This window comes from Mustelus asterias, chromosome 17 (assembly GCF_964213995.1).
Source record: "Mustelus asterias chromosome 17, sMusAst1.hap1.1, whole genome shotgun sequence".
Classification (NCBI taxonomy): Eukaryota; Metazoa; Chordata; class Chondrichthyes; order Carcharhiniformes; family Triakidae; genus Mustelus; species Mustelus asterias.
Genome location: NC_135817.1, coordinates 38238644 through 38260828, shown reverse-complemented (window position 1 = coordinate 38260828; position 22185 = coordinate 38238644). Strand labels below are relative to the sequence as shown.

The 22185-nt window shown below is 42.7% G+C and overlaps 1 protein-coding gene across 1 annotated transcript in view; it reads left to right on the top strand.

Moving 5' to 3' along the window:
- Positions 1-22185, top strand: part of pola1 (polymerase (DNA directed), alpha 1) — a 293912-nt gene that overhangs the window by 67420 nt on the left and 204307 nt on the right. Inside the window, exons 24-26 of the mRNA XM_078232528.1 lie at positions 1580-1704; positions 3743-3892; positions 8604-8726. Coding sequence (XP_078088654.1) covers positions 1580-1704; positions 3743-3892; positions 8604-8726 — 398 coding nt within the window. The remainder of the gene's footprint in view (positions 1-1579; positions 1705-3742; positions 3893-8603; positions 8727-22185) is intronic.

The following is a 22185-nucleotide window of genomic DNA, read 5'->3' as shown; positions in this document are numbered from 1 at the left end:
GAAAGTCCAGTCTTTTGACCCGGTAATGGGGATACTCACTTTAATATGCTGTAATTATTATTTTGAGCGTTTGATGGTACCTCTCTAAAGTTCCTGGCGTTTGTGGATGATAGGCTGTGGATCTTATTGGTTATAAACTATTGATTATGTTTTGAAAATGTTGAATATAAAATTGGAACCTTGATCTGCCTGGCTCTGTATTGGTAATCCAGATTGAGGGGTTACAGGAATAGGGCCTGGGTGGGATTGTGGTTGGTGCAAACTCGATCGCTGAATGGCCTCCTTCTGCACTGTAGGGATTCTATGATTCTATAGTCTTAAATAAGAGTTCTAACAACTGGAGAGAGTGATCTTTTAAAAACTCTTCCAGGAGCTCTATTTCCCCAAGATAGACTGTCTCTACTTTTAATGTCTGGGTCCAATTTCAAATGCTGTGCTATTACTTCAGCTATATTCTCACTGCAGATTATCCACTAATTCTCTTTGCTGAGCCTTGGTTACTTTTAGAAAATTCTTAGCAACTTCCAAAGCCCTTTTGGTTTACTGATGTACAGCAAACCTGGAATCTGCCCTTTTATCCTTGACCAATTATCATTTCATGTCCAATCACCTGCTATTTGCGTTTCAAAATCCTGCAAGAGCCCCCAGCCTCTGTTATAGGGGGAGTGTGAACTGTTTCATTATCTCCACTACTCCCCACGTCACACCATTAGTTTAAAAGTTTGATTCGCTCACCAAAATGGCCAATGATTTACCTTCACTGCTGTTACCCAGAATAAAAGAGACTTTAACTACGTTTCTTTCAATAAATGGTTAGTTTATTAGAAAACCAGTCTGGTCAAAGAGAAAGACCAGGCTTATTAACAATACAGTTTGAAATATGAAAATATACTAATTACTGTTTTAAAAAACTAGATGTCTCTCGCACACTAAAATAATTAAAACCAAGGAAATCTGCCTGGTGGTTGGAGGGAGGGGGACAAAAGATGGCTTAGTCCTCGAAATGGTGTCCGGGTTATATATTGGTCACTCAGTGCTGATTTGCAAAACAGGCGATGACTCTTTTCAGGCAGACTCGAGGAACAATTTCAGCTGCTTAATCCCAGCACATGGAGCAACTTGGGAGCAGCTTACAGTGACAGCCGGTTGTGGACTGTCTCTGGGCTGCAAAAAGGCTGCTATCGTCTTTTCACGGGCAGTTGGTCCCTCTTCTCAAAGCAAAAACAAAACCCAACTTTTGAATGCAATTTTCCGGCATGTTTTTTTTCCCTCAAAGCCATAAACTACCATGTGACCTCCTTTGTAGACAATCCAGCAGGGTCAAGATATTTCCAGCTTCTTTAATACTGCTTAATTACTTTTTCTTGTAGAAGGATGACATTTCCATGAATACAGGCAGAGTCCTGCATTAACCCTCTAAACGACGGTGTCTTTTAAAGCACAAGAAAATTCCGGAAGAATTTAAGTCCTTGAAGATGAACCATTTTTTGTGACTTAAGTGTTTATGACAAATGTGTGACATTGATTTGAATGTGCTCTGGGATGCTTATAATTATCGATCTATGTTTTTTCCCCCCAGGTTTCTATGATAAATTCATATTGCTGCTTGACTTCAATAGCTTGTATCCTTCAATCATTCAGGAATTCAATATCTGTTTCACTACAGTAGAGAGAGCCGCTACAAATTCTCAAAAGAATCTAGGGGTAAGAACAATCTTTTCAGGTGGCTTTCGCATTGTGAATATAGTAACTGACTGAATGGAAAGTTAGAGAAAGTTTCTGCAAGGACTTCCCTGTTCGCTAATATTCACTCATTATTATTAATTTAAATTAAAATATTATAAAAGTGGCACTTGCTAAAATGGTTCCGATTTTGATGTTTTTAACCATGTTTTGTTCTGACAGGATTTATATTTGTGCAATAGCGCAGTAGTTAGCACTGCTGCCTCACTGTGCCAGGGATCCGGGTTCGATTATGGCCTTGGGCGACTGTCTGTGTGGGTTCATAAAGTTCATAGAATCCCTACAGTACAGAAGGAGGCCATTTGGCCCATTGAGTCTGTACTGACCACAATCCCACCCAGGCCCTGTTCCCGTAACCCCACACATTTACCTTCCGAATCCCCCCAACATTAAGGTCAATTTAGCATGGCCAATCAACCTAACCCCACATCTTTGGAGTGTGGGTGGAAACTGGAGCACCCGGAGGAAACCCATGCCGACACGGGGAGAATGTGCAAAGTCCACACAGTGACCCGAGGTCAGAATTGAACCTTGGGTCCCTGATGCTGTAAGACAGCAGTGCTAACCACTGTGCCACCCTAACGTGGGGTTTGCACATTCTTCCCGTGTCTGCGTGGGTTTCCTCCAATTGCTCCGGTTTCCTCCCACAGTCCAGTGATGTGCAGGTTAGGTGGATTAGCCTTACTAAAATTGCCATTTAGTGTGCAAAGATGTGTAGGTTAGGTGGACTGGCCATGGTAAATGCATGGGGATGGGGAAATGAGGGGGTGGGGTGGTGGTTTGGTAAGATGCTCTTTTGGAAAGTAAATTGAGACATGATGGGCCGAATGGCCTCCCCCTGCACTGTAGGGATTCTATAGTTTTGAATACAAAATATTCCCCTCAAGCCAGATTCTCAAGTAAATAATGATTTTTTTTCCTACTCTGAATGGCCACGTACCTAGAAGGGCATGGCAACTCTTTTGATGTCAAAGCTATTGTGCTTATGAGGTCCTTTCTTGGGAGCTTCCCACTTTCAGCTTCATGCGCCCTCCAATGTTTTTAAGTTTGACTGAAAAGAGACTATTCCTGTATAGAAGAATTTCACTGTAGTTTCTTTCGGCCACACCACAACGTGTTTAATTTACTTGACAAAGTGACCTTTTTTGCTTGCCTGAGACACTGAGCCTGAGCACTTGTAGCATTTTCCATTTGTTTCAGATTTCCAATCATTCTGTTTGTTTATTGATTTTTTTTTTTTACAAGTCTCTGTCTATGCTGCTCTTCACTGGGGCTGCTTCAATTTGTTGGAACCTGGTTAATTTGTGTCTCATCCATTCTTCCCTACCAACTATAGGCAAACAAAATATCTGTAAGGATAAGAGTACGTTCTAATGCACTGAAACCTGATTTGAATGCTCAACTGGGTGAGGGCGGTTTGAGATGTTCATACTTTGTATAGCTGGGACGTTAATATAGAAAAGAGTGAATAGGGCTGGAACTCTCTGGCCATTCGTGCAGGCAGGATTCTCCGGTCCCGCTGGCAGCACACTCCCACCCACGGTTTTCCCGCTGGCGTGGGGTGACCTCAATGGGAATTTCCAGTGGTGGAACCAGAGAATCCTGCCGCCTGGAAACAACGTGCCACTTCCCGCTGGTGAGAAACACGCGGCTGGGAGGCTGGAGAATCTCACCCAATATCTCAAAATGGCTGCCAGTTTCTACTTTGCTTCAATTCAATACTGTAGATTTTTATAACTAATTTTACATTTGGTTTCAGTTGCACCTCATTGTAAATAAGATATATTGTGTGCCCTTGAGATTTTCTTTTTTGTACTTTTGTTTCTTGAGAATTGTATTGATCTTGTAACTTGAGCCAGAAGGAAAATTTTATTTTCAGCGTAATTAAGTGTTCAACTCTGCGCAGAAAGTATGAGAACTGAAACTTTACCGAGTTGGTTTCTGCTACATTGTGAAAATATTTTACTTCAGTTTCTAATCTCCATACTCTTTTGCCTAGGGTAATGAAATGGAAGAAATTCCTGAAGTACCAGATCAAGATCAGGAGATGGGTATTTTGCCCAAGGAAATCCGGAAACTGGTGGAGAGGCGACGCCAAGTAAAACAGCTGATGAAGCAAGCAGACTTGAACCCTGATCTCTATTTGCAGGTAGCTTTTCAAAGATGGAATGACTGTTTCTCAAGTGTAATGATATATCTCTCCATAGGTGTTTTTTTTTGGCAATTGTTACAATAATGCTGCTTATAAGATTGTTATGTTTTGGGACTCTTTAATTTAAGATGAAATAAAGGGATTCATGTGACCTTTTCCAAAGCCTATCTGACAGTAAGTCTGGATGATAAAAGCAAATTACTGCGGATGCTGGAATCTGAAACAAAAGCAGAAAATGCTGGAAAATCTCAGCAAGTCTGACAACAACTGTGGAGAGAGAATAGAGCTAATGTTTCAAGTCTATTCTCTCTCTACAGATGCTGTCAGACATGCTGAGATTTTCCAACATTTTCTGTCTTTGAATAAATCCGGGTGGTTTGGTTGTTAAGAGATTAAAGGTGGCCCAGGTTGTTTTATAGCAGGAAGGTGCAAGGTGTTTACACTTGGAGACGATGACAGTAGCCTGTGGGCTAACGGTGGATAGGCTGCGAGTCCTTAAAGTTCCAGAAAAGTGCTGAGAATGTCAGGTTATAAACAGTTGTGCTGTAAACTGTCCATTTACTTGCAAGAGAATTGAGGTCTCAAGGGTAACTGATTAGCAGTTCTATCTGGATACAAGGCCCATGTAATTCATGTTCCCATGGAGGTCGACTTTGAGAAGGGAAGGGTCTTAGCTATTCTTGAAAACTCGGACGAGGGCAGTTTACCAGGATCTAGGAGAGGAAGAACAGTTAGAGACCGGAAATCTCTCTGGTTCATCGTGCAGGAATGTGGATGGGAGCTCGCATTTGAATTGAAATGACCAAATTCACGAGAAGCTTAAATGAGGCTGGAAGATTCGCCTAGCTTGTGCTTGAATCACTGGGTAATAATCATAAGAATCACTGGGAAAAAAACCTCTCTGTGAAAGACAGTCCTGGAGTTAAAATTTCCCAGATGAGGAAGGAAAAGAACAGATTTACACCTCTGGAGCTAAGAATCACCTTGAACTTGTTTTGGGACAATTGACTACCGACTTAAAGACCAGTGTAAAGAATATCTGTGAAGTGGGTTTTCCATTCTGCTAAATGAAAATGGGGAATGTTCTGTTTTGTGGTTTAAAGTATAAGTTGCTTACAGGGATGGTGCTTAGTCAATAGCGCTTTGTCTTATTAAAGTTATTGTTCTCTTGAGATTGGAGCAATGAATAAGGTTTAGCATTTTACATCCTGAAAGTTCTGCATTGTGTACAAGCTATACTGAGGAATCACACTGCCAAGCTGAGAAAAATGATACATTTCTGGTTTTAACTGGACAAATGATGTGTTTTTGTTAAAATAATAGTTCTGAGAAAAATTGCGATCTTTGTCATTATTTGGCCTCTAGGTTTAATTTTGCTTTATGAAGCCAGAGGTAGTATTAGAGGCGGGTACAATTTTTTGTTTTTTGAAAAGCATTTAGACAGTTACATTGGTAAGATTGGTATAGGGGGATATGGGCCATACGCGGGCAATTGGCACTAGCTTAATGGTAAAAACTGGGTGGCATGGACAGGTTGGGCCTGTTTCCATGCTGTAAACCTCTATGACTCTAGGCATTATTTATGAAGCAATCATTATAATTACTAAAATGTGATTGCTAAGTTGAGCATGTTGTGGTTTCCATATGAACCATACAGTGCAGAAGGAGGCCATTTCGCCCATCGAGTCTGCACCAACTCTCTGAAAAAGCATTTTACCCAGGCCCACCCCTCCTGCCCTATCCTCATAACCCCGTGCAATTAACACCTAACCTACATATCTTTGGACACTAAGGAGCAATTTAGCATGGTCATTCCACCTAACCTACACGTCTTTGGACTTTGGAAGGAAGTCTGAGCACCCGGAGGAAACCCATGCAGACACGGGGAGAACTTGTAAACTCCACACAGTCACCCAAGGCCGGAATCAAACCCGGGTCCCTGGCACCATAAGATAGCAGCGCTAGCCTGCATGCCACCTTAATGAAAGCACGTCCAAGTTCCCCCTTTAAGGATTGGGCAACATTTCCTCAACACTAATTTCCCCTGAAAATACAATGGAATCTTGATTGGGGAGTATTATACCCCATTGGCAACAGAGCCATTATAGATGCCCCAATTCATGATGAGGTGCTCACATTGCTCAGTTCAATGCTTAGGAGTGTTGCCAAATTTGTGCAGCATTTTAAGCCTGGCCATTGACTTGGAATCCTACAAACTACAATGCCTATGGTCAAATTAAGGAAAAATGTACTGAGCTATGTGGAAAGATTTAGGCAGTGGGGTTAATTGAGCTGCACTTTCAAAGAGCCAGCATTGGTACATTGGGCTGGAAGGCTTCCTGTCATGATGTATCAAATTTAGGGGCATGATGAAGTTTGCAAATTAAACAAAAATTGGCAGTGGGGTGAAAAGTTTTAGACGGACAAGATATAGATGGTCCGGGCAGTTGGGCAGTAAAGTGGAAAATGGAATTCAATTTGGAGAAGTGTAAGGTAAGCACTTGGGGAGGACAATTAAGGTAAGCAAATAAATGGGAGGATATGGAGTAGTGTGGTGCAACAGAGGGACCTTGAACTGTATGTCTATAGATTCTTAAAGGAGGATAGATGGGGGAAGGTGTTTCATTTGTCCAGTTAAAACCAAAAACATTCATATTGCATGCTTTCCTTTGTTAGAAGGAAGTACAGTATAGAAGAGAAGAGCAGGGAGGCTATGCTAGAACTATATGAAACATTAGTTAGATCATTGATCGAATACAGTTCTGGTCAGCTCTTTGCAGGAAGAGTGCGATTGCATTGTGCAGGAGACATTGATCGGAGCAGTGGAAAATTTTAACTATGAAGAAAGGTTGGATAGGCTGGGGTTGTTTTCCTTGGAAAAAGAAGCTGCGGGGTGAATTAATTTAAGTGTGTGAAATGGAGGCAATTAGAGTAAATAGGGATGATTTATTTACCTTGGGTCAAAAAACAGGGGGCATTGAGTAAAAGCAATTGGCAGAAGGATTAGAGAATAGATAAGACGAGAGAACATTCTTTCAGCCAGAGTGTGTTAGGGACTTGAAACGCACTGGCTGAAAGGGCAGTAGAGGCCCTTTAGAAGTACAAGAAAGGCATTTCAGACAAACCTAAAAATATATTTTAAAAAAGTAAAATTATTGCAACTAATCATGGATTTCTATGTCAAATTCTGGTCCCTTTAGTCAGATTGCATCTGAGTTCATGATCTAATTCTTGTACCCCACTTTACAAATACTTGGATGTCTCCTCGAAGAACTGTGACCGCAGGATCGAGTGCAAAAAAACTGGGATAGGCTAGTAGCTCTTCATCAACAGGCATGAACACAGTGGGCTGAGTGGCCTTCCTCTTGTCATAGAATTATCATAGAACATAAAAGATCAATAAAAACCTTGCATGGATGGTGATGACTTACTGCGCAAGCTCTAATGAAGTGTTAGCAGGCTGGTTGGAGGGCTTGAACTGTGTCTGTTCTATCTTATTTGCTGCAAGATGCCTAGTCTTTATCTTCCACATTTTTTTTAAAGGAGTTGATACGTAAAGGACTGGAGTATGAACTCAGATGCGATCTGACTCAAGGGGCCAGAATTTTACGTAAAAAGCCATGGCTATTTGCAACAATTTTATTTTTTAAAATATATTTTTAGGTTTGACTGAAATGCTTTTTATTTTATTTTTTAAAATATATTTTTAGGTTTGACTGAAATGCTTTTTTTGTTGGGGAGGTAGGAGGAGGGGAAGATGGTGACTTTATAAGGCTTTATTTTTCTGTCTAGAGTCTACCATATAAAAGCTTTTTTTTTTTGCTGCTTTAAAATGCACAAAATTGCACCATTTTAAATATAAATTGTAGGTAACAATAGGGAGCAAGGTTTTACCCACAATGGTTCCGGCACTTAAAGGCTTTTTACTTCCTTAAAATCTTCATGCATTTAGTGGCTACTTCTCTTGTCTTTGTGTGGGGGTGGGGTAGCGAATGGCGATCTCAACTAGCTGAAGTCTCCAACTTTCCCGATATTTGCAAGGGATATCAACCTGTTCAAATTTCTGTGTTACTTTTTATTATTTTTTCCCCCCTCTCTTGTAATTTTCACCAAGGACTCCACCTTTAATAAATCCCGAGCCTCACTGAGGCAGGAGGGGCTGTTCTCCTCCATCACTTGACTGGCAAGCTGGGCAGACTGTAAAAGCTGAACTGTATCATGGCTGGGACTGTAATGATACCGAAACACGTTAGTACGATTACTGCCTTAGTAATATGACAGTTCTGGGTATATTACTGATTTATCACTTCACAGCAGCATTTTGAGATGATTTGTCTTTGGGGAGAAAAACACTGAAACATTTTAATATTTATAACATCACTTGTCACTCTTGGAGATGTCTGCGAGTGAGAAATATAGAATGCCTTTCGTTTGAAGCCAGTGCTGAATTAGGCAATAGTAATAGGCTGGTAATTTGTTTGATTATCGCAATTTCTTATGGCATTTGCAATGATACTGTGGCTTTGGTTAGCATTTCAATAATGCCACTTACTTTGCAACTCCAGGTACTCTGGTAGGAAGTTTCTGCATGTTGACACCTGGAGATTATCCTCCTGGTCTGCTCCTGAATGAAGTTAAGATTTTATTAGTACTCAATATTTCTTGCGAGGTTTAGCCTAATGATATTTGACTTTGTTTTCTGTTGCAGTATGACATCCGACAAAAGGCTCTGAAGCTTACAGCTAATAGTATGTATGGCTGTCTGGGATTCTCCTACAGTAGGTTCTATGCCAAGCCACTTGCTGCCTTGGTCACTCTCAAAGGAAGAGAGGTGGGTGTATGTTGTGGGATCGTTTTAATAATTTGTGGCTTTTAATTGAGTTGGAGGTCTTTATAAATATGAGTTGTCACTACTGTTGCTTAATTGTGCAATGAAAACCTTTGTGATTTTGTAAGAGATAAATGGTTGGTTTTGATGCTGCGTGACTACTTCGAATTGAAATGTTTGGGTCATTTACTTGTCAGCTAATCTACTGAAGTAATTGCAGCCCTCGTACAAGTTCTTAGTCATGCTTTCCATCTTTGCGTTAGTAAGCTATCAACACCAAAAATCACCAAGACAAACTCCGCGCTCAGGAGGTTAGGGATTTGTTATTGAGGAATGCAGTTCTTCACTGTGATTCAGTATTGGTGCCTCAATCAGGCACAGGCCAGGATGGACAATTAAACCACTTCCATTTTTACCTTTAGCTAAGCTATAACTGTACGTGTTGTTGCACTAAGAAGATTTCCCCCATTCTCTCTGCTAGCTGTTATGTGATCTTTGTATGTACTGCAGTTGCAATGAGCCTGTTGAGACTATTCAGTGAAAATTTATAGCTAACATTTAAGCGACTCTCACCCCATGAATTTGTGCTGGATTTGAACCCAAGTTCTGCACGTGAAGCAATAATGCACTTGATCCGTTGTCTCCTAGCTCACAGCTGTGCTTTTAGTTAGAAGCCATGCTAAACATCTCTAACATGAAGGACATGTTAACCACTCCTCTCTTTAGTTATTTTTCTCCTGTTTTCTTTCTTTTTTTTTGAGGTGTTATTCTCAATTGTACAAAACAAACTGATTCATGCCAAGTACCGGCCTTAAGTTTTGCTGCAGCTGTGGGGACCCCTCCCACCAAGCCACGACTTGGCTTGTTGCAAGTTCTGTCAATCTGCCTCTGGACTATCCAGAGAAGAGGCTTCGTTATTCAACTCTGGCAAGTGCTAACGCCAGGATGCCCAGTGCTGATCTTCCACATCAAAAAAATGCAAGTTTTCATTCACGTAGCCTTGAAGTCTTGACATACACATGCATTTGTGCTCCTGAGTCCAAGCCTTTGATTTTTTTTCCCCTGTAATTCCTCCAATGTCTTTGAGTAAGGGAAGGGAGCAAATCTGGGTCTCCAGCTTTATTTTCAATTCATTGTTAATTTTGGTATTAGTTTAATAGATGTGACTTAAGAGAAATGCTGTGAACTGATAGCTTTACAAGTGTCTCAGACAGGAGTTTACAGTGCTTTGTCCCAATAGGATACAATTCCAAATGTAAAACAACAGCAACAATGTGTATATCGTGCCTTTAACTTGATAAAATGCCCTAAGGCACTTCACAGAAGCATTACAAAACAGAGCATAACATGGAACCACGTGAGGCGATATTGGGCCCTATTTTACCATTTTGATTCTAAGTGCTGGGCGGACTTGAAACTGGGAGTGTTTCAGATTCGACTTTTAGACCCGTTTTCAGGCGCCCCCCATCCGCATTCTGCCTGAAAAAATATCAGCGAGTCCAAATCGTGCTGCACAAGCCTGTGGGCGGGGCTTAACGCATCCAAAATCTTGCAGCTCTGATCGGCGCCTCCAACTGCGCATGCGCAGAAAAAAGAAATGATGGAATGTGGCTCCCCAGCCACATCGCTCCCGGGCCGGATAATGGCTCCCCCTGGCCCTTACAGACATTGCCCACCTCCCCCCACTATCCAGACCAATCGCGACCCCTGCCCCCCACTTCCCACCCCTCCCACCGATCACACGCAGAGTGGCAGTGGACACCCCCCCAACCGATCACACACACAGTGGCAGCGGACTCCCCTTCTCCCTCACTGAGCAGAGGTAGAGTGACAGCGGACCACCGATCTGAGTGGAGCCATCTGACCCCCCCCCCCGGCCCAACCTCACTTCCTCAGAAGCTGGAGCGCCTGAATCGGACCTTTGCGTACCATGTCTGTTTCGCGTCAATAAGTTTCGCTGGATGGGCGAATGTGGTGGTAAAGGGGGAAATGCCAGTAAGTTTGGGCATGCAGCCCATTAAGTCAATTTAAATGTATCCAAATGCATTTAAATTGACATCGTGGCAGTGTGGCCACGGTCCCGACGGCAGCCATTTTCAGCCCTTGGTAAAGGGGAAACCAGCGCGGGCACGGATCACCTTATTCGCCTCATGCCCGACTTTACCAAGTTTTTGCGCCCAAAACCTGATGGTAAAATTGGGCCCATTAGATCCGATAACTAAAAGCTTGGTTAAGGGTTTTACGATGTGCCTTAAAAGAGGAAAGCAAAGTGGAGAGGTTTAGGGAGGGTATTCCAAAGCTTTGGGGGCCTGGGCAACTGAAGGTATGGCCACCAATGGTAGAGTAATTAAAAGAGGCCAGAATAGGGAAGATACATATCTCAGAGAGCAGTGGGGCTGGTGGGGATTACAGAGGCGGGGAGGGACATGAAGAGATTAGAAACCAGGATGAAAATCTTAAAAATCAAGATGTTGCTTGACTGTGAGCCAGTATGGATCAGGGAGCATGCACATCCGGAGAACTGGATTTGGTACAATTCTTAGTGGTATAATATTCTGTAGTTTTGGGTAATGTTTGGCATTACTGATTATCGCTATGGATAATGGAAGATTTGATTTGACTTTTGACTTGATTTATTATTGTCACATGTATTGGTATACAGTGAAAAGTATTGTTTCTTGCACTATACAGAAAACTAAGGGACTTTTGTATGGATTATGGCCTGATTTGAATTTTATATTTGGGGTTAGTGATGATTTTTATTTTTCCACTGTGACAAAATGAAGGCTGTGATGGTCGCTAACAGAAGGAAGGTGAGATGTGGAACTTTGGAGAACATGGAATTAGGGTTATGTTATTTAATTTGGTGAGTTCCTTACAGACAAGCTGGGTAGCAAGGTTGCTGCCTCCTCTTCCTCCTCCTCAGCTGCTCGATGTCGAAATGGTGACAAGCGCTGTGTTCTAATCGTGGCGGGGTCGTAGACAGCATGGCTTTCATTGTATGTTTGCTGTGCACATGTTGGCTTGTCTACTGGAGTCTCGAGCCATGCCATCAGTAAAAGGCCTTTGTCACTCAGTAGCTGCCCTTTGAATTGCCATAGTGGCTCAAAGCAGATGATGCAGTGCACTGCTGAAGACTGAATACCTTATAACCACTGCCATGGTACCATGCGTAGCCCTGCATGATTTGTGTCACCTGCAAAGCAATGCCTGTGCACTCAATTGAAACCTGTACCATGAAAAAGCCTGCAATCCTATTGAAGCCATGTGCTCACTAGCTTACCGGTCTCTTGCAAGAGAATTAAATGTAGTTAGTTCTCAATGAGCGGAGAATCTCAGTGACCTCTCTTGCTTAACAGTGGGTGACAAACTACAGAATGTTGCAAACATCTCCCCTGGAAGGAGCCAGGTGTATGAAAATTCATAGCTATGGTCACCTTCACAGACACTGGTGATGCTGTCTCTGGCACTGCAGTTGTGCAACAGCTGACAGATTTAAGTGAGAAAGTCCTTATTGAAGCATAAATGTATTGCACATTGTCCCTCAGAGGTCTGGACAGGAGAATTGTTCCCTAGCCTCCTGTTGAGAGTCCTTCACCATCCTCCTCCTCCCTCTTCAACTCTTATTTAACTCTCTGTGACCTCTGTTGATGCTCCAAGGACTGCACACTTGTCCATCGATGGCTGGGAGCAACTGGCCTATGTGGAAATCATGAAGATAGCCGGGGTCTTCAGCACCTGCCACACCAATCCCTGTTGGCCTTTACAACTCGAAGGAACTATAGAAAGCATCAGACACATTTATCGAATCATTACAACAACCAGAGGAAATCAGCCATTAACTCCCCACAAAGTAGCTGTTGATTTCTTTAAATTGCTCTGGTGCATGATCACTACTGCTCTTGAATGTGTGTTTGGTTGCGCATGCTTGAGAATGTGTGTTGGGTTGCGCGCGGTTAGGACGGTGCGTTGGGTTGCGCGCTGTTAGGACGGTACATTGGGTTGCGCGCGGTTAGGGCTGCACATGGTTAAGATTGTCTCAGTGGGATCTCCCTTTTTTGGGAGAAAGTCCGGGTTGGGTGGTTTCTTGGTTGCCCAGCGGCACCAGTTTTCTGCCGGGTTACAGGCACACCCGGCAAAGATGACTGATGGGACCCACACTTAAAGGTAAGTTTGGGAATCTGGATGTACCTAGCTAGAACACTCCAGTGAGCGGGGTGGGTATCTGTGCTTAAGAGGCCGGGGCAGTGAGGGGCTTATAATCTGTGGTGATGGGGTGGGGGTGGGGGAGGGGAGGGGGGGGGGGGAGGCGTTGCTGCATGTAAACCCGCTGCAAAGGGGCCAGTAAGTCATTTTGAAATACACTAACGGGGAGCTGTAAAGTCGAATCCGTGGGCTCGACAGATCCCAATTTCTAAACCAATGTTGCAATAACTCCCATGTGTATAAAATACCTTCAGATCTCTGTCTTCTAATAATTCACAGTCTTGTTACCAATTCAATGCCCATTGGAAAAAAATTTTCACTGTTCACTCTCTCATAATTTTGGAAACCTACAATTTTTTTGAATTTCTTCTCAGAATATAACCCTTCATTTTTGATATTGTCTTGGTGAAAGTTAACTGTAATCTTTCACTGGCTCTCATATCTTTCTCTATGGGGTCTCCAGAATTACATGCTTTATTCTAATTGTCATTTATTCAAAGGCTTGGTATAATACTAGCTGCCACATTAAGAAAGTTATACAAACGTTTTGGTTCCAGTCTCAAATATCCAATTATCCGTACCAATAAAGACAGGAACATTTATTGTTTCAAATGTTTTCCATAAACTCTTTCTGTCCACCTGATATCCATTCTCTATAATCTCTACCTCTGCTTGACAGTCTGTGTCCAGCCATATCTCTCTGGAATCTTCCATTATCTCTATCCCAACCCATGTCTCTTTTATTGACTGTTGGACATCTATTTCTCACTGTCCCTACCTGGAGAGCACTGGTGGTTACACTGATTGTCTCCAGGACATGAGCAGACAAAGCATCATTGGTCTGATGCAAAGATTACATATACCTCCCCTTTAGCTACATTCTGGTCATGGAGGAAAATAAGGATGTGTTATGATCCCTGTGGAGACCAATAATCTTCAAAGAAAGGAATCCCCAAATGAATTCAAAGGACAAGATTTAACTTCTTAAAACTTTTACTGTAAGAATTAAATTGAAGTCAACATTGATCATGCAACATTGACAGCCAACTGATATTTGAATAGAAAAGATAAATTGCACTTTCAATAGCTAATGCAACGTGGATATTTCTCTCGCAATTCTCATTTGCACTGCGAGCACACATATGGCATCACGTGCAGTCGTTAAGTTCTTCAGATTCTGCCTTCCATATGTTGGATTCTTCACTTTCCCCACACAGTGGATTGGGTCCTCGAGTCACTTGCTGACAGCCATGTTTCATCTGAATTCTCCGGATATGATTACCACCATGCTTTTACCAACCTTCCCTCCCTCATGTCACTGCACTCCTGATGGTTTAGCTTTCCAGAGATCCCTTTCAACTGACCAGCCATTAACACCCCGATTCATGATCTTGTTACCTCTGATAAAAACACCCAGCTTTTTAGCATGCCTGAACTAATCACAGAGATCTTAGGTTTCCGTGTTTTTAAACTAGCTTCACCAAGAACTCCTATCCGTCCTCTTTTCCACTGAACAGAAAACTGACCTTTATCTTTGAGAGCTCTGCTTGCTTTTGAATGCTGGGAGTTTTGTATGTTTCTAAAATCTGACTCTCCCAACTGGATTCTATCTGCCTTTTTTTGCTACCTAGCTTTCATTTCATTAGGTGACAGATTCACGTGTCAGAAATGATCTCTCAGCCAAGTATTCCAATTGCACCCTTTCCGGGAGCTTAGCTTCGTTTCACTTTGGTTAAGGGATATATCCACGAATACAAGCTTGTTGATAAATGTGGCCATGACAGGCATTGATTCAATAGGTTAGCAACGAAATTGATTCATATTATGTTCCTTCACCCTAGGTGAAAAATGTCTTTCTGGAATACCTCTGGGACTTGTCCTGTTCTGCTGATTTATTTAAATGCTTTTGCATAAAATCCAGTGCTAGGGAGCCTGTCAGGTAATGTCTGAAAGCAGAGTGTTAGTTCCATCGCAAATTCTTATCCAAGCACCACAGGCCTCTTTTATATCCTCGGAAGCTAATGCTCACCTCGATTGAGATGTGAACCCACAGAATGCAGGTATTCTTTTTTCCAAAGTTAAAATTCCTGACCTGTTCCATGGTTAACTGTGCCTGCTTTGTCCGTTGTCCAGTATTGGTTGAGCATAAGTTTTTCCCAAATTGACACCGGGAAGACCTGAGCCATTGTCTTGGGTCCCTGCTGCAAATTCCACTCCCTTGCACCAATTCCCATGCCTCTCCCTGGTAACTCCCTGAGGCTGAATCAGACATGCCTCACTCCAAGATGAGCTTCCAGCCATGTATCTATCCCTTCACTAGGATTGCCTGTTTTTTCAGCTGTGTAACATTGCCTGATTGTAATGTTGCTCTTTTCACCTCATCTTTTGCTGGAACCCCTGTCCGTGCCTTTGTTATCTCTAGACTTGACGATTGCAATGCACCCCTAGCTGCGCTCTCCCTTATACCCTCTGTAAATCTAAGGCCACTATGAGGCAGGCTCTGTCCTAACTTGTACCAAGTCCCATTCACCCATTACCCTTGTGCTCACTGCCCTACATTGGCTCCCAGTTAAGCCAATTTTAAAATACTCCTCCTCATTTTCAAGTTTCTCCATGGCCTCAACCCTTTCCTTTCTGTGATCTCCTCCAGCCCCACAACTCTTTCGAGGTATCTATGCCCTTTCCATTTAACCCCTTGAGCATCCTCAGTTTTCATCGCTGCGACATTGACGGCCACACCTTCAGCTGCATAGGCACTAAGCCGCAGGAATTCCCTCACCCCACCTCTCCACTTCTCTTCCCTCTTTTTAAGATGCTCCGACCTACTTCTGACTGAGCTTGTCCTTCTACAGGAGGATATCTCCTGATGTTCAGGGTGTTCGATTTAGTTGAATAATGCTCTTTTGAAAACACGTTGATATTGTATTCCAAAAAATCCAGGTGGTGAAGGATAACACGAGCCAATCTTTGCACACTTTTATATATGCAAATTAAAAACCTGCACCTCCTAACCACAGTTTTGGTTTGTGTCTTTATAGGGATACGAGTGAATCCCCAGTTAATGCCCACCACTTGCATATAATTAAATACGATTGATCTACCATTTGGAAGGTTTTGCAATGTTAAAGGTGCTGCATAAATACAAAAGGTTGTTGAGACTAGATAGATCGCCAAAGTTCAGTCCTGGCAGTAATGTGAGCAGTCATCTTTTCAGTCCTTTGCAAAGTGCTTCATAAAATCCCTGCAGTTAGCCTCAATGCTGCCCATTTTGGAGAGATTTGTATTTCAGAAACTGAGTGATGACACACAACGTTGTCATAATTCCTGACTGCCGCCACTCTGGCGATTGAAGTCAGCCGTTGCGTATCAACTATTTGTGTATTGGGGATGTAATTGTACCAGGCAGTTTATTCCCATTTTAGCAGAATTGTTGTCAGTGAAGACTGTAGAAAGATGGACTCACTTCCTGAACACGGACACACTTGAAGGTATTGCACTGGAGTGGCAACAGGCAGTTTGTCGATTCTTTTACAGTCCTCAACTCAAAGTATTTTAACTTTTACTTTGGAACTAGCTGAATTTGTGTCTTGCTTCAAAGGGAAGGGATATATGGAGAGCGTGAGTGGGGCTGGATTGACTTGGGTGTGCTTTGGAAGGTACGAGTGATCTGATCTAGATTACTCTAGCTGCACCTCCTGTAGAAGGGAGAAGAGGAGGGAATGGGCATGGCTGGATTAACCTGGCTGTGTCTTCGGAGTGAGTAGAGCTGGAATATTCTAGGTGTAGATCTCGAGGAAGGGGAGGACAAAGGGGAGCTGGGTTGGGGGGGGGGGGGGGGGCAGAAAGCTGGGGTCAGCCTCAGGACAATTGGGGATGCCAAATTAAGCACTTTGTTTCCTTGGAGAGAGTTGAACTGCAATGACCTGCAGTTCTAAGAACATAAGGGCGCAGGAATAGATAGACGATCCCTCAAGCCTGCTCCACCATTCAGTACGATCATGGCTGATGTTTAACTTGAATTCTATTTCTCATCCTGCGAGTCTAAAAATCTATTGACTCTATATTTAGCGACTGAGTATCCACAGCTTTCTGAGGTAGAGAATTTCCAAAGATTCATAAGAAATTTCTTCTCTCCTCAGTCCTTTAGTGGCCTCCTTAGATTAAGGGCCGGAGTTCTTGGTATCTCAGCATAACAAAAAGCCTCCCAGCCTCTGCTCTGTCAAGCCCTCTAGGAATTTTAAAGGTCACAATGCCATCACCTCTCATTTGTCTGAACTCCAGAGAATACATGTCCATTCCAGTGAATCTGCTCTCATAGGATCGCTCTCTTTGAAGAATCTAGTGAAAACTCAGTGTGCACCTCTAAGGCAAGTATATCCTTTCTTGGGCAAGGAGGCAAAAACTGTATGTAGTATTCCAGGTGTAGTCTTGCTAAAGGTCCTTCATAATTCCAAGTTTTCTTTACTATTATAATGCAACCTCCTTGTAATAAATACTAATTTACTAATTGCTTTCCTAATTGTACTTGTGGCTTAACTTCCATTGAGTCAATTAGAAGAACCCCTCCCAAAAAATCTTTCTGAATACTAATATTTACTACACATGGTCTCAAACATTGTAAAAACATTCCATTTTTCCATTCTCCTTACCAAAATGAATACTATCAACTTGCACACATTATGCTCCATTGGCTTTCTCTTGCCCAATTACTTAACCTGTTTGTATCCCTTTTGCAGTTTCTTTGTGTCCTCCTCACAGCTTATTCTCCCATCTAGCTTTGAATCATCGACAAACTTGGATATGCTTTACTTGGTTCTCTCTTTTTTTCAATTCAGTTACAGGATGTGGGTATCGCCGGCCAGGCTAGTGTTTAGTGCCCTTCCCTAGTTGCCCTTGAGAAGGTGGCGGTGAGCCACCTTCTATAACTGCTACAGTCCCTGAGGCGTAGGTACACCCAGAGTGCTGTTAGGAAGGGAATGCCAGGATTTTGACCCAGCAACAGTTTTGGAGTGGTGATGTATTTCTAAGTCAGGTTGGTGAGAGACTTGGAGGGGAACCTCCAGGTGTTGGTGTTCTCAGGTATCTGCTGCTCTTGTCCTTCTCGATGGTAGTGGGTTTGAAAACTGCTGCCTAAAGAATCTTGGTTAGTTCCTGCAAGTGCATCTTGTTGATGGTACACAACTAAGTCATTGATGTAGATTGTAAATAGCATAATTTCAGGCACTGATACATGCTGTACTCCACTGGGTGCATCCTGTTCTTTGTGTCTTCTACTATGAAGGCAAACACAAAATATTTATATAATGTTTCTGCCACTTTTGTATTTTCCATTTTAATTTGTTCTGCCTCTGAGGGACCCATGTTTAATTTTGCTGATCTTTTCCTTTTTAAAAAAAAGTTTCTGCAATCTGGTTTTAATTGCCATTTTCAATATCGAAAACATCTGTGTTCCAGGGAGGCAAAGTGGAGAATAAAGTGAAGAGTGAAGAGATGATCCAAAAGATGATTCTTAGGATTAATTTAAAAGCCATTTAAATAGCCCGACTGGTAATGAGGGGGAAGATGTAGAGAAGCCCACAGATGGATAATGAGAGGAGTGGAAGTTGGTTGTAGTGCTAGAAAAAGGCAAGACCGTGGAGGAATTTATGACATTGATACGTTGCAAGTCCAGTACAGTTTAGCAAAGATGTGCAATGGACGAGGCGGCCTTATATGGAACAGCATTTAGCAGAAAGATTTTGGGTAAGTTTTGTGTGGAATGGAAGGCAGGAATTTGTGAGGGTGATGCTAAAGAAGTCAAATCTAAAGGTAGCAAAAGAATGAATAAGGCTGTCCTTATTAGGATAATTATAGAGCTGAGTATAAAAAGTTTTGTTTCTCACACAGCACTGTTTACCATGTCGTGTGTGAGATACAGAGCACAAACACAAGTGCTATCATTTTGGGTGATGGATGGTGACGCATTCAACACACTGCTTTGCAAACACACTGCGCTATTGTACTGCGCAAACACACTGTGCTGCTGTACTGCATAAACACACTGCACAAACACAATGCGCTACTGCACTGCGCAAACGCTGCTACTGCACTAACGCTGCTACTGCACTGCACAAATGCCGCTACTGCACTGCGCAAACGCCGCTACTGCGCTGCGCAAACTGTACTGTGCAAACACACTGTGCTATTGTACTGCGCAAACACTGCTACTCTACTGCATAAACACATTGCGGACTGGGCAAAAATACTGTGCTACTGTACTGCACAAAAACACTGCAATTGTACTGCGCAAACACATCACTGCTGTATGGCGCAAGCCCACCGCGCCACGGGACGGTGCAAGCCCACCGCGCCACGGGACGGCGCAAGCACACAAATTTACAATTTATAACACCAGTATTCTAGTGGTACAGTGCCTGGAGATTTCCTTGAGTTAAATGTGCGCTGTCGAATCATTCTGAGCAGTTTGCCAGAACCTGCCTTAATCTGATATAGATATGAACTGAGATTTCACTGAACTCACTGTTGCTTTTGATTCTTGGCTCAGAGAATAAATAATTCACCTGGTAATTGCAATATTTTAAAATAGCTTTAATTTGATTATTTTAACAGTTTTGCAAACCTTATTGACTGGGCTGGTAGCGTCAGTGTTCTGGGGATCCACCAGGTGGCGACGCACACTATAGAATCTTTCACATGGAGAAAGTTGTCCTCTCGTTTGACTCAGATCAGTTCTGGACTCCATACTTGTCTGCTTCCATAACCACTTGAGCTGTCTGATTGGTGTGTCCAAAATTGTCGTGAATTTAGGTCTAACAAAGATTCAGCACTTCAATGGAGTACACTTTGCACTTCAGTTTTCAAGCATTTTCAGTTGTTTTTCTCTTTTTATTATTTATAGAGCCACTTCAGCAGCTGTGATAAAAACCTCATTTAATCTTGTTTCATTATGGCCCTAGTGCTGAACATTTAATTCCACTTCCATCAAAATGCTTTTAAATTGCACTGTGGGCTGTTTGCAATTTTTTTTTTGTTTTGCTTTTGCTTTTTAATCCTAGTTCTGAAATGAAAAAAGAGCGAGGCAAAAACATACCAATATGATGCCATGCCTCCGGGGTGATAAATATTATTGTATTGCACATAATGAAAGTCTGATTTTAGTTTGGACTGTTGAACTTTTGCTGGCTGTTTATAATGTTATGTTTGGAGATTTCGCTCAATGCCGTGACCTACGAAGCATCTTAGTCACTTGGGTGAGTATTATTGACTTTCCATGAATTATATTAACAACAAGCAAGAGGAGGGAACAGGCAAGAAGTCAAATATTCCATTACGATACCAAATTAGGAATCTCGACAGACTTTTGCAAGCATAATCTTTTCAATCAAGTTGGAAGTCACGTAATGGAGGTTAAAACCTTTTTTCCCCCCAAAGTAAGGAAAATATTCAGGTGCGTTTACAACCTTAAAAAAAAAATGCCTGTGATTTGAAAGCCTCAAATGAGCTGTCATAGTTTCATGGTTCAGCAGGATCATTTGTATAAAAAAAAGGTTCCACGTGATAGAATCAGAGAATAATTGTTTATTGAAGACTATGTGTTTATATAAGACAATTTCCACCGGATCCAACAGTGTGCCAGTAAATGCTTTCACCCCCCCAACCCCCCACCCCGACTCCCCAAACAAAACCCGTTCTAATGGTGCTCACCCCCCCCCCCCCCCCCCCACCTCACCCACCCACTCGCACCCCCCTCCCCCCAGCAGCCCACTCGCACCCCCCGCCCCCACCTGCACCTCACCCACCCACTCACCCCTTCCTGAAAGGAGGAGTCACCTCCCTGTGACTGTATCATTCAATGCTTGGGTCCATCGCCCAAATGTTTTCACGTGTGATTTGATTTAATTTATTATTGTTACATGTATTAGGATAGAGAGAAAAGTATTGTTTCTTGCACACTATACGGACAGAGCATACTGTCCATAAAGTACATAGGGGAGAAGGCAAGGAGAGGGTGCAGAATGTAGTGTTATAGTCATAGCTAGGGTGTAGAGAAGGAATAATTTAATATAAGGTAGGTCCATTCAAAAGTCTGATGCAGCAGGGAAGAAGCTGTTCTTCAGTTAGTTGGTGTGTGATCTCAGACTTTTGTATCATTTTCCTGATGGAAGAAGGTGAAAGAGAGAATGCCCGAGGTGCGTGGGGTCCTTAATTATGCTGGCTGCTTTTCTGAGGCAGTGGGAAGTGTAGATGGAGTCAATGGAAGGGAAGCTGGTTTGAGTGCTGGACTGGGCTTCGTTCATGACCCTTTGTAGCTTCTTGCGGTTTTGGTCGGAGCAGGAGCCATACCAAGCTTTGAGACATCCTGTGACTCTTGATGATTGAGTTCTGAGGTCCACGCATTCCCATTTCCAGCAGTCAGGTGCCACTTAGTCCCCCATTGCCATCCCCATCCCCATTCCTAACTGGGAGCGGGGCCATTATTTCTGATTCGTGTCAGCCCTGGCTCAGTTGGTAACAATCTTCCTTGAGTAACAAGGTTCGGCTTCAAGTCCCATTCCAAAGTATACAGTAAATGGTAGAGCCCTTAGAAATATTAGCAAAAAGAGGGGTCTAGGCATGCAGATCCACAGTTCCCTGAAGGTAGCAACTCAGATGGACAAGGTAGTCAAGAAGGCCTATGGCATACTTCATCAGTCAGGGCATTGAGTATAGGAATTGGAAAATCATGTTGCAGCTGTATAAGCTATTGGTTAGGCCGCATTTGGAGTATTGTATACAATTCTGGTCGCCACACTACTGGAAGGATGTTGCTGCATTGGAAAGGGTGCAGAAGAGATTTACCAGGATGATGCCTGGTTTGGACTATGAAGAAAGGTTGAACAAACTTGGATTGTTTTCATGGGTGCGTCGGAGGATGAGGGGGGATCTGATAGAGGTTTACAAGGATAGAGTGGATAGTCAGAGTCTTTTTCACAGGATCGAAGTGTCAATTACTGGGGGGCATTGGTTGAGAGTGAGAGGGGGAAAGTTTGAAAGAGATGTAAGGGGCAAGTTTTTCACACAGGATGGTGAATGCCTAGAACGCGCTGCCGGAGGAGGTGGTGGAAGAAGATTCTATAACAATGTTCAAGAGGCATCTGGATAGATACATGAATAGGCAGGGAACAGAGGGATATGGACTACGTAGAGGCAAGAAAATATTAGATTAGAGAGGCATCTGTGACGGCACAGACTTTGTGGGCCGAAGGGCCTGTTCCTA